This window comes from Capsicum annuum, chromosome 11 (genome assembly GCF_002878395.1).
Source record: "Capsicum annuum cultivar UCD-10X-F1 chromosome 11, UCD10Xv1.1, whole genome shotgun sequence".
Classification (NCBI taxonomy): Eukaryota; Viridiplantae; Streptophyta; class Magnoliopsida; order Solanales; family Solanaceae; genus Capsicum; species Capsicum annuum.
Window position 1 is genome coordinate 340,938 of NC_061121.1, and position 13,531 is coordinate 354,468.

The 13,531-nt window shown below is 30.0% G+C and overlaps 1 protein-coding gene across 1 annotated transcript; it reads left to right on the top strand.

Moving 5' to 3' along the window:
• Nucleotides 1-6,132: 6,132 nt before the first annotated feature.
• On the top strand, nt 6,133-9,533 carry LOC107847046 (homeobox-leucine zipper protein ATHB-17). Its single transcript, XM_016691294.2, has 4 exons — nt 6,133-6,343; nt 6,805-7,046; nt 7,232-7,311; nt 9,065-9,533. The coding sequence occupies exons 1-4, from the start codon at nt 6,253-6,255 to the stop codon at nt 9,279-9,281; spliced, it is 630 nt and encodes a 209-aa protein (XP_016546780.1). The 5' UTR covers nt 6,133-6,252; the 3' UTR covers nt 9,282-9,533.
• Nucleotides 9,534-13,531: the final 3,998 nt, after the last annotated feature.

Consider the following 13,531-nt stretch of genomic DNA (forward strand, 5'->3'; position numbering starts at 1 on the left):
TTTTTAATTTGCTTGTCTGATTTTGATTTTGATTTTGATGACACGAAATTAAAAAAAGTTAAAAAAACATAATAAATTTTATACTCTTAAATTAAAATTATGTTAAATGTACTAAAATATTATCGCCTTAAATATACCATCCGACGAGTTGAAACTAAAGTTTCCTAAGAAAAGAAAAAGACTTTCGTTTTGAAGTGGATTAAAAAGGAAAGCGATGAGAGAAGAGAGTAATACCCTCCGTTCGCTTTTACTTGTTATTATTTTTTAATTAAATTTTTATTTTTACTTATCACTTTCGACATATCAAGAAAAGATAAAAGATTTTTTTTATTTATTTTATCTTTAACATTAATTGTTTATTCTTCAAATTATTTTCAATACATATTACTCTAAATATCAGTTAATAGAAATAGTATGTGCTGCGTCAAAAAGTGACTGCTATAATCGGATAGAATAAGTAATACCACAAGCAAAAGAAAAACAAAATGAACAAATAGATTTACGTGAAAATCCTTGCGGGAAAAATCACGAGCAGAGGCAGAGGAATTTTACTATAATGGAGACGAGTACAATGAGGAGAATGTCGTGACTAGCTAATTGCACTTTTATAATACGTGCGTGCAAATAAATTCTAGGCCCAAAAATATATAGGTCCATCCTGATCCCTACGCTATCACCACAGACCTCATAAAAAATTACAAATGAGTTGCACCACGAACTTGTCAAGGTCAGATTAACAGAATATGGACTACAAACTCTACCAGTGACAAATAAAAACGAATGGAGTTGTGATTGGAAAACAAGGAGACATGTTGGGCCCAAATGTCCCCTACCAAATGATCAAGATGGGTCCCACAATTAATCCATATTTCCAACCTAATCATCAATATATACACATTGTCTTTTGGGTTGGATTTCAACTCAATACTTTTTTCATGCAGCATTAAGTGTTTTTTCTGTCCAAACGTGTGCCTAGGCCTCCCATTCTCTATACTTTTACCATTTCTTAAAAGTCCACATCACAATCACTTTCAGCAGCGGAATCAGAATTTATAGATTGTGGGTGTCGAAGCACCAGAAAAGTACATCTAGGTCCGCCGTGATTACTCTCTCTCTCTTTTCTATTGATAAACAGTGACAGACTCAGGATTTAAGGATAGTGGGTGCTTAAAAAATTTTAAAAACTGAAAAAAAAATAAAAAAATCTTAATTGTCAATGCACCTAACCAACTTTTTGTTATAGTGGGTGCTTTTATATGTTTTATACCTATTTTCATATATTTTCTATATAATTCTACCTATTTCACGTCAAGTTTAGTGGGTGTCGGAGCACTCCAAAATCCTACATAGGTCCGCACCTATTGATAAACTAAAGTATTTATACATGAACGTAGTACTAGCTAGGTAAACATTTCCGAAGAGAATAACTATGTGACAATTTTTTTACACGTGATGCTTTATGCAAATCTCATATCCGAATGAAAGAGGAATATAAAGAGTTTTATAAAAATATAACACGTTTTTTTTTTTTTTTTGAGTTTAATAGTTGTATATTGACTACTATGATAGCAGATCCATAACACATAATACGAGGGATCCTATATACGTATTATTTTTTAGATTCTAATTATTAACTACAATATATTAAACATCTCAAGATGGAATATTGTCAAATGCCCATTTTGCACGTAATGTTGACCCAAAATACTATAACATTTTCAATGTATCTATTGACATTTGTTAAGTTGACCATGCATTGCCATATAACAAACTTGAATGACTTTTTTATACGTACCTTCTTTTGGTTTTATATGTACTAGTTCTTCCATATATGTGGACAAAGAATATATGACTAAATATATATATAAGTCAAGATAGAATAGAATTAATTATATGGCATCATGAAATTATATATGATTTTACTTCCAAGTCCAAATTGACTTTCTTGATCTCTCTATGCTGACTAGAGTACAATAAGTAATTTTTATTCTTTCTTTTTGATTAAAACTATAAGAGTATTATTTATTCAATTCATTCAAATGTCACAACAAAGTCTTGATGATGAAAGTTAAGAGAAAGAGCAGTTGGTAGAAAAACAATATAACTTTGGTACGTAGTTGAACGAGTCTAAAATAATTTATGAACTGTTCTATATATAATATTATTAGTTTTGTTGAAATAATCATTTTCATGATAATGCGGTGAATTTAGTGGAACTTGACATAGATCCCATTAACACACACACTCTCACACACACATATATATACTAGTTTAGAGTACGCGTGCATTTATGTCGAGTAATTTTTTTTATTCTTTTTTGAAAAAAGATTTTATTTTGTCGCTTTAGTTATTTGCGCTACATGTGAATTTTACTTCTATTAATTAAAAGAGTGTATTTAAGATAAGAATGAACTATGATTATAGAGTTGAATTCATGATAAGAATTAAACAAGTTAAAAAATTTATCTTTATGTGCACCGATGTCATAATATATATACTATAATTGATTCACCTGAATATTCGTATATGTATGCAGGGTAACTCTCATGTTTTATTCCTCTACCACTTGAACTATATATTTTTAAGAACTTGGAATTTTGACCAGCATTACAAATTAGTTTCATGTTGATGCCTTTTTTATACATTAATGATTTATCGAATATTTAGAGCGCAGATAGATTCATAATTTGAAGTTTTTTTTTTTTTTTTTTTTTGGGATTATGCGACTTTTGCGAATTTCGTGGTAAGTAATGTGTTACCTACAAATTTATCTTACCACCAGAGGAGGAAGTTTATGCATGACGTTCAGCACTATTATTGGGAAGTTAATATAACAACAACAACAACTTGATTCACCATAAGATATTTGTAAATATTTGGTGAGTTTCTTAATGTGTGTGTTTGTGAATTCATAATCAACCCTCTAAATTCGTCCTTGTTTAAGAGGGGTGTCAATTTACAAGAAAGAGTCAAAATTCGAGAAATTAGACTTTAATGTATTTTTCTCATGTGAAAAGGAGAACTGTTTTGAATTTCTATTTTGAATTAATGGAATTCCACAACGTCAAAGATAAGAAAAATTATATAGGGTACAACCTAGCTAGTTTATCTAATACTTATATTCCACATATAAAGGCAAGAATTGTAACCATATTAAAGTTTGATCCTTTTTAAAATATATATATATACTGTAGTATAAATACAAAAACTGAAATGAAACCACAAAAAAGTCTTGAAAGAGGAAGATGACTCAGTATGCAATTGGAATACTACTAGGAAATCCTTGACAATTGTGATAAAACATGTTCAGAATAAAATTAAATGGTTAAATTAAAGTTGATAATTCTATATTCTTCCTCCATTCTTCCAAAAGGACTTGCTATTAAATCTAAATCAATTTATCATGTCTCTATAACTTTTAATGTGAGAATTTATAACGTATAAATAATTTGTGAGTATCAATAAACATGTGAATGCATGCATGGTAGTATAATGAGAACAATATCTTATTACGATTTTGTGAGTATAAATCACAACGTTTTCACCAATTATTTTTAGTTTAGACTAATTAATGGGTCAACGTAATATAAATTCTTGGTCACAAGAGCTAATTAAATGTCTTCAACAATTTACAAAGCAAGGGGGAACTACCGTTATAGTTACATCTCTACGTTCAGTTTTACTTGGTCACTATACAAAAAATAATAAAGTACGTATTTAATCCAATTTGTTAAGTGAGTAAATATATTTGTGTGACACCTCAGCTTACATAAAGAAGTCATATATCGGCAAAATACAAGAAAGAGGCTGGGTATAGCAAGCAAACCTTACAACCTCATAATGCATTTTAAAGACGTGCGAGCCTAAACTCAAAACGAACAATATCACTAGCGAATTGATCCGTTACGATTTCGCATTTTATTTTTAAAACAACATGTGGATATGTGATAAAAGGGCTTTTTTATCCGACAGGAGTTATATTATGTAGTACCAAGATGGGATAAAAGTGACCTAACTTTTGCTTTTATATAATGTTTTCGTGCACAAAAAAGTGATTGATTGGCACCAAAATAATATGGCTAATATAAGGTATTATTTCTGATTTATTTATTTTTTTATGAGGAAAAAAAAGGGAGACAAAGAAACAAAGTTCCATAATTAAATGAAGCTGTTTTGTTCATCTTTTAATTTTGGTGTCTTTTTCTTGTTATCATAAGTGCAAATAAAACGTTAAACTATTTTTTCCCCACCTGCAAACGAAGTAAATCTCCATAAATGCTAGTACTACATTATACGAAATTGCTTCAGTACTATTCATAGACCAAAAAAAATAAAAAATAAGATAAAAAAGTATATAATAAATTACGCATGTATATATGTCACTTTAATTTCATAGTAGACATTATTTTCCAAGAAATAATAATTCCATAATTTTTCCATAGTTAATGTGTATTAAGAGGACTTTGACTGTCAGAAATATGCTATTTGATCATTAAAGTTTGATGATATGTAACTTCCTGTACTTCAAATTTTTGACTTGTATGATTATCATTAAAAGAGTTATTAAGTGTAAATTAATTTACTATTTGGTGGAGAAACATGTTTGATCATAGATAGATAATTGTGATTTTATTTAAATGAACTTAATTGAGTGATCTATGATTAAGGTTATTGGATATGATAATATAATAGATAAAAATAGTACTAATTAAAATAATAGAAGTGACACAATTTCTTTGATATAATTACTTATTTGTTATTCGTTGTTGACATTTCTCGCCCGTTTAGTTCAGATTTATTGCATAAGATTCATTAAAGATACTTTCTTCACACCAGGAATTTCTTCATTTTCAAAGATCAAGAATTCAAGATTTCTAAATAAATTTTAAGAATCACAATTTTATTCATGGTATCACATTCATTCACGGTATAAAATGAGTGATAAAATATAAGTACTTCCTTCATTTCATAGTTCTTTTGCTTAAGGAGAAATTAGTAAGAGATGTAAATTGATTAATAATACTTATGATCCTATTAAACTCATATTAAATATTGTCATTATATATATTCCATTGAAGTTAATTACTCTTCTATCAAAATTACCAAGGATGATAAAGTTGAAAAAAATATCTAGTTATATCTTAATTATTTTGAGATAGAAATATGTATATCAAATTAATATGAGACGAAGGAAGTATATAAAAGGTGGCATAGAATTCCAAGTTTGAAGGTCAATAATAAATAAGAGAGGGGCATTTCCCATATATACACGTATGTTCCAAATTCCAATCATATGAGTAGCTGAATTATGAACCGACCAACCCCTTTTTTGCCCAAACATTAGGAAGAAAAATAACAACTTGCACCCTCTAAATTATTTCATTGTTCCTCTCCAACAAAATAATAATTTACTATACTCCCTTTAGGTTTTGTTTTATATAGTAGTTTCTTTAGATAATTAACAAGATATTTATGATTTATTTTTTTTAATAAAGAAAGTTTTACGTAAACAAAAAGCTACGAAGTAGTAAAATCCTTTTTGTTGTATTGAAATAGAGGTTTGATTTAGATCAAGATAAGATCAGGTACAATATCATATTTGACGACACTCAAAGAGGGTACAACTCAAATACGAGGTATGTCAGCAAATGCTACAATAAAAAATATATGGCTTTTTGCTGGTAGAATCATTATTCTATTATATTGTCGACTTTCAATAAACGCGTGATTGATCCGATTCTAGATCATCTTCTAGATGCGTATAACTGTCAATTTATTCCTACTTAGATCCGTCGTCGTACGTACTTTATTAAGGATAAGTAAAAACGCGCTTTCTTTGCTAGTAATGAGTAGTTTATTAAAAGATACGTCCAAATTAAAAATATCATTTATTTAGAAACGAAGGAAGTATTTTATTAATCTTTTATGATTAACATGTCATTTAATTTATTAAGACATCTCTGACTGTTTGACTTGACGACCATGGTCATTAGTCAATTTCCCAATTAATATAATAATATAATAACGCCAAAAACAGGAATTAATTCTAGTAAACATTATTTTTCTTCCTTCTATTTATTTGACCCTTTATTGGTTCTTCCCAGTCATCATTTTCTTAATTCTCCTTCTTTCATTTGTCTCTCCTTTTCCCTTTTTTACTTTATTCTCTTGTCTGCCAAAAAAATAAAAATAGAAAAAAATCTTTGTGTTCTTCTTATTTCTTGCAGAATATTAAGAATTTTTATAAATTTAATGGAGATTATGCCAGAAAATTCAACTTGTTTGGAGCTAACCATATCTATTCCTGGTTCTTCTTCTAATTCTTCATCTTTCCCTTCTCCTGGTAAGTTTAATTAATTATCAATTTGTTTTAAGTTTTCCAAAAGGTAAATTGTATATTTAGTTTAATTGGCTGTTTTATTTTTTCCTCTTTTTATGATAGAGGATTATTTATTTTCGTTACTTACTTACATGACATTTTCTATTTTCATCCTTTAAAAAAAATAACAAAGTGACCAAATCAGAAATTTCACTATTTCTAAATGGGCGTGTAGATGCAATTTTTATTTTTAAAGTCACCGAGTTTAACTTCTGAATATGTCTCTAATTTTCCAACAAAGCTAAGAGTGTTAAACTGACCACCTTTCATTTGTCATAATTTATCCTTGGTATGAAGGTTTTAGGGTTTCTTGCATGGTTTGTGTGTGTGTATACACATATATATGTATGTAATGAGTTTATTGTAATATTTTTTCTACTTTGCCTAGCTATTTGAAAGTGTTTTAATTAATTATATTGATGAAGGTGGTGGTGGTTATAATATGATGAGAGAGCTAGATATAAATCTAGTACCATCAAGTGGAAATATAAATGAAGAAGAAAGCATGGAGGAAGATCAAGATCAAGAAGAAGAAGAAGAAAGCTCTAATAATAATAATAATAATAATAATAATAATGGAGTACCTCCAAGAAAAAAACTACGTTTAACAAAACAACAATCATTTCTTCTTGAAGAAAGCTTCAGACAAAATCACACATTGAATCCTGTAAGTATTTAGTTTCCGGTCAAGGTGCTTCACATTTTTTAATAATTTCATGTTCAATCAAAATTCATCACATAAATTAGCTAGGACGAATATATATATGAAGTAGTATTATTTTATTTTTTTTAATTATTTTTCCTTCCATTTGATATATCATTGTATAATGTAATGTAAATTAATAAATGCAGAAAGAAAAGGAAGCTTTAGCCATGCAATTAAAGCTAAGGACAAGGCAAGTGGAGGTTTGGTTTCAAAATCGTAGAGCAAGGTACCTCCCGTTTACATATTATTCTTCTGCTATTGACTCGACACATTTCTAAACAAACAATAAATTGAATAACTATATTATTAATAATAGTAGCGATAAATTAGGAACTAAATGATAAATAGAGATGAACATATATTTTTAGTGTAGTAGACAAATAAAAGTGGACGGAGAAAGTATTTTATCACTTAAAAAAAGGCCAAACCAAAAGACATTAATTTTACTAAAACTAAAATTGTATAATATATAGAGTAATTAGTAAGAACAAGTTGGCTGTATTAAAAATAGGATCAGTTTCTATCCCTTATGTTCTTCTTGTTGATCCACTTTTCTTCTGATAATAGAAAGTGATAGTTCATTCTATATAATGCAAAAAATATCTGAATAAACTTTTAATGACCAAAATTAAACTAAGGCCCACACCCTAAAAACCATATCGAAAACTTATTAAATTTGAATTCACATAAAGAAGTTTCGAACCAGGAGTAGAACATTTCTTAAAAAAAGGTGATTATATATCCAAAACTCAAACTTGATATAACCTATTAAAAAAATAAAAGAGTATTTATCACCCATCGGACCTAACCTATCATTTCTTGGGTAATAAAGTTGAAAGGTCAATTAAATACAGCTAACATAATAATGTTAGTAAATAAGGGGCAAGCATGAGTAGAATTCTTGACTTTTTTTTAATGTTAAAAGCGTACAACAAGGTTTCAAAGTCAACAATGCACGTATTTGTTGCAGAGGTATATTGGGTTACTCCCTTCGTGTTTAAATACTTGTCATATTTTTTATTTGTATATTCTTTAAGAAAAATATTAACTAGAAGGTAATTTAGTTAATGTATACAAATATTAAGCTATTGAAAGTCGCATAGAAAATTGATGCTGTTATAAAAATGTTGAATAAGAAATTAAAGGTCATTTTGGAGTTAGTGGGAACAAACTCCAGAAAATTAGGATCATAAAAAGAAATTTGACTCTTTCCAAATGGTTACACACCAAATAGAATTGTTACACTAAAGTCCCATCAAGTTTCTAATTTAATTATTATCTTATTGACAAATAAAAGGGCAGTCAGGTGCATTATATTAAAATTTTCTCTATGTTCGGGGTTCAACAAAGGACCGGATCATAAGGGTCTATTGTACGCAGGCTTACTAAAATTATTTTCACGATTTGAATCTTGACCTTCTAGTCACGTGACAACAAACTTTATAAGTTATTCCAGTGCCATAGGATTTACTCTCTCAGTCCCAAATTACCCGTCTCAAATTTCCTATTTTACTTGTTCTTTTTCATTAATCAAGAAGATACAAAAAAAAATTTCCACGTTTTACGCTTTGCATTAATTATTTTTTCTTCAAATTACATCATTTAATAGGAACACTATGGTAAACTAGCCATGTTATTAATTATTTTTCTTAATTAATGTGATATCTCAATTTGGAACGGTGGGAGTATAATAATACTACTAGTACTAGTATAATATTTTCTTTTTTCCTTCTTTTTATGATTTCCCTTTTAGATAAGAAAGAAAGAATAATGGGTCAAATTTAAGCATTTAATTAGAGCAACTTTTTCAGGTGTTAGCAATAATGCACGTGAATTTATTTAATGCATTAATTAGTTAACTCTTCCTTTTCAGACGTGCATTTACTATAATACATCACTCAACTAATTACACTACTTTTATACATATAATTTATCATAAAGTTATTAATTGTAAATTTATATTTGTGTTATACCACCAGGAGCAAGCTGAAGCAAACAGAGATGGAATGTGAGTACTTAAAGAGATGGTTTGGTTCATTAACTGAACAAAATCGAAGGCTTAAAAAAGAAGTTGAGGAACTACGAGCAATGAAAGTAGGTGTCTTATCACCCCACACTTGCCCATCCACCCTCACAATGTGTCCACATTGTGAGCGCGTTACGACGACTACTATCAGAGACGAATCCAGAATTTAACAGTACCTAGCTAGTTGGTCCAAAAGTGAGAACAACCCCTCACCATCATGTGCCTTCATTGTGAGCGCATTGCCGACACTACTATCAGAGACAAATCCAGAACTTAACAGTGCCTAGTTTGTCCAAACTGAGAACAATTTAACATGCATTCATGTAGTACATATATGTGTTTTAAGGTTTATTTATCTCTTTTTATTCTAATGTTTATATTATGTCTGATTTAAAAACAGCAGTTTAATGGTTTTCATTTTGAACTGAGGTAGTACTACTTTTCATCCAAGCTTATTTTCTATCCATTAGCTTTAAAGTGGTTGAGAAGTGAGAACTACTACTACTACAACAACATATACCTCGTATATTTCCACAAAGTGGGGTTTGAGGTGAGTAAAGTACACGCAATACGCAGCACTACCTCAGATGAAGTAGTAGAGAGGTTGTTTCCGATAGATCCCCGACTCAGGACAGATAATAGTATAACAAAAAAAAAAACATAAAAGCACACAACAAAAATGAGATAACACACCGCTAGATAATAATGAAAATAAGGCACCCACAAGGTAATACTATAAACTCTCTATCCGAAAATGAAGACAACACCGAAACACCATGAAGAAGCAACTGCAGGCGTAGATACAAATTAACAAAGTCACTCTTACCTACTATTACGGACGAACTCCTACCCACTAAACTCCTGCCCTAATCCGCTCCTCCACACCTTGTCATGTCTTTCGTAAGCTATAACTGCTCCATATCATATCTAATCACCTCCCTAAAACGAGATAGAAATAATATTTGTTTTTGTTTTGTGTGTGTGTTCATGATTAAGTATTGCTACCAACTGTGAAAACGGAGATAATAATGGATTCAAGATTTGGACTAATAAAGTTCGATTTCATATCTAATCCTTCAATAAATTGGCCAATAACTTCTAAGTTAAAGTTACTGAGTTCGGATGATCGCTCCGCCCTTGGGGACAAGGGTGGCCCTAACATGTCTGGTAAATTAGCACAGCAATATTATATTTTCAACTGGACAGGAGACAGCAATTGTAGTACTTTTTAGTCAGCCACATTCATAATTATGTTGTACTAATGACTAATGATGAATTCCCTCAACATTAGACAAATGGTAATAACAGGTCGAAAGAACAATAATTAAACATGTTCATATATATAGTGGCAAAGTAGATGGAGCTTTATATTTTTTATAACTGAATATGCTTAACTAAAATTGGTAAAGTACAAGTAGGTTAAATATAATTAATTAAGAGACTAATGATTGTTGTTTTCTCATATTCATTTATTTTATTTATATGGCTTAGAGTATTTTGTCTATATGAGTATTTGTTTTCTTCCGCTAATTAACTTTTCGTAAAAGCATAGAGAAAATTGCAAATAAATCCATTGATATAAGATTAACTTGTAAAATCTAATTAGCCAGGAGGACATCATAAGGACAAACAAATAAGAACAAAAATTATAGTAAATGTCTGTCAAGATGTATTTGATGTATTTGTCTTTTAGTGTGAAACTAGGGGCAAATTTCTCCTATAAATAGAAGAACTTCCTTCATTATAAATCACACTCTCTCTATTCTTTCTACTCTTCTTCTTTATTCTTTCTTGTTTTATAACACGTTATCAGCACGAGACTCTGCCAAACAAGGTGAGATTATAAATCTGAAGGATTTCAAGGTTAGTAATTATTTATGTTATCTTTCTTTTGCTACTACTAATATAATTATTATTGAATTTGAGAAAAAATAATTGGTTTGGAATCATTTATATTTTAAATTTATTTCTCAAGAACAATATTATCAAAAAGGATGATAATATGTTGGGTTCAAGTCTCATTGATTCATGCCTAAGACGCCTTTATATGGATCAAATATTGAGTTTGAATCTCAATACACCATATTGATGATATTGTGATGGCTTAGGCAAAATAATGAGTGATTGATGAAAAGTCATAAAATTCAACCCATTGAATATGCTCCATTCCATGAAGTGAATGTGGTAGCAATATATGATAAGTCTGAAATATGACAACTTACTCCATTCTTGAGGTGTATGTGGTAGCAGTGCATAATATGTCTGAAAGAAGACAAGTGATTGAATGCACGAATATACGCTTGGAGAGACAATATGATAATGATCGTCAAAAGTGATGATATTTTCACACGCTTATATGATTATAAGATATGCTAGAGAAAATTTTTTTTCTCTACATCATATGTATGCCTCGATTTGCTTCTGAAGTAGCAAAATCTTGAAAGAGGTTATAAGCTATCATAATTTGATAGGCTTAAGGCACGATTATATTCCATTCCTGGGGAATGAGAAACTTATTAATGCAAATGTGCACTTGATTGTGATTGTATCACAACTCACCTCCGAAAGAGGTTGAATAATTTTAAAATCTACTTCTGAAGTAGTAAATCAGAAATTTATTCATATAATAGTAAATCTGAAATTTACTAAAGAAAAAGTACATGTCATGGTAAACTTGGAGTTTACTAGAATAAAAGTTCATAAATTGATATGAATGATTGTGACATCTCGAAGATGTGCATGCATTGAAGAACTAGAAGATTCTTCAAGAATTATGTATGTCATTTGTTCTCATGATAAGCTGGTTGGACCAACTAATATTGGAATTGGATCCCTTCAAATCTGAAAATTATAAAAGGTGAATAAGAGATCGTTCATCTATCATGTGATATGTTAAAATGATGCATCAATAAGATGATCACATGTACATTTATTGTCAACCTGCAGTTTGACATTCATAAAGTTGTTTGCTTAATAAAATTGAGTTAAGCGTGACTTTCTGATTGTTTAATCAAGATAATTCATCTTGATGATGATGGTTTAGCATTGAATGTCTTCGATAAATATCTAAACCATTGTTAATGAGAACAAAACTTCATGTATTGGTCTGAAATATGATATATTGCAATAGCACTTGTATGCATTAGACCAATAAATTGTGATTATTTCTTCCCTCTCAATTGGTTCAAGGTCGGGAACCAATTATTCCATCTAATAATTTTGATGTGCGGTATATGATTAGTGAATATACCATAATGCACAAAGATGGATTCCTCAAAGAAGTAGAGGATGTATGTTAGTTTTCCTAACATAAGGGGGAGATTATAAGCGCTATGAAATATGTTACGAATTATCACCAAATCCCCATTCAAAAGATAATTCAAGTCAAATGCCGAAAGCATCTCATATTAAGCGCAAGTGCTCTTATTTTGTATTCCTAAAGGATAAAGTCTACGCACGCGTGAAGCGTGGTAGACTAATCGGTTCCAAATGAAATAGTCCTTGAAAAATAAGGAGCAAATAATCATAATAAGAAGGCAATGAGCTCTTGAAAAGCCTACGACATAACACTTCATGAAACCTTATGAGAGGTTCATGTACCTAAAAATAATGACGTGATGAGATCTCAAAATATTATGTCGCATTGTGAACCGATACAAAATAAGAAATCATCGACGATATCTTTGATACAATATTGACGCAATATTATAAAAGATTATGAGGATCTGAATTCTACGTTAATTTAAGCATGCTGACGTAGAAATATTTATCAAGTGATCTGAAAGGATGCATTTTGGTAAGTATAAAACTTATTTGATTTGCAGTCCAGACACTTGAAGATGTCACACTTGATATGTGGGATATTGTTACTTGACAAACATCCATATGAAAATTCCTAAAGGATTCAAAATGTCTGAAGCATATAAAGTTTCTGGGAAACTTTTTATTATACTCATAAGATATAATTTGATGATTTGAGTATCATTGAAACTCTTGGAGAGTTTTCAAAAGCAATAGAGTATTTGCTTAACTGAGAAACATGCAAAAATTGAATAAGGATCCATTCCGACCTCAAGAAAAGAATGAGAAACTCCTTGGTTATGAAGTATCATATCTTAGTGCAATTGATGCACCAATGTATCTTGCAAATACTACAAGGCCTGATATAGCCTTTTTTTTTTAGTTCATTTGTTAGCAAGTTTGCAGTCCCGATCTTATTGATCATACTGATTTTGGGTACTTATCTGACCTACATAAAGCTCGGTCTCAAATAGGCTATGTGTTCATATGTGGTGGTACTGCAATATCTTGGAGATATACAAAACAGTCTATCGTAGCCACTTCATCGAATCATGCTGAGATAATAGCTATTCATGAAGCAAGCCGAGAATGTGTATGGTTGAGGTCCATGATACATCTC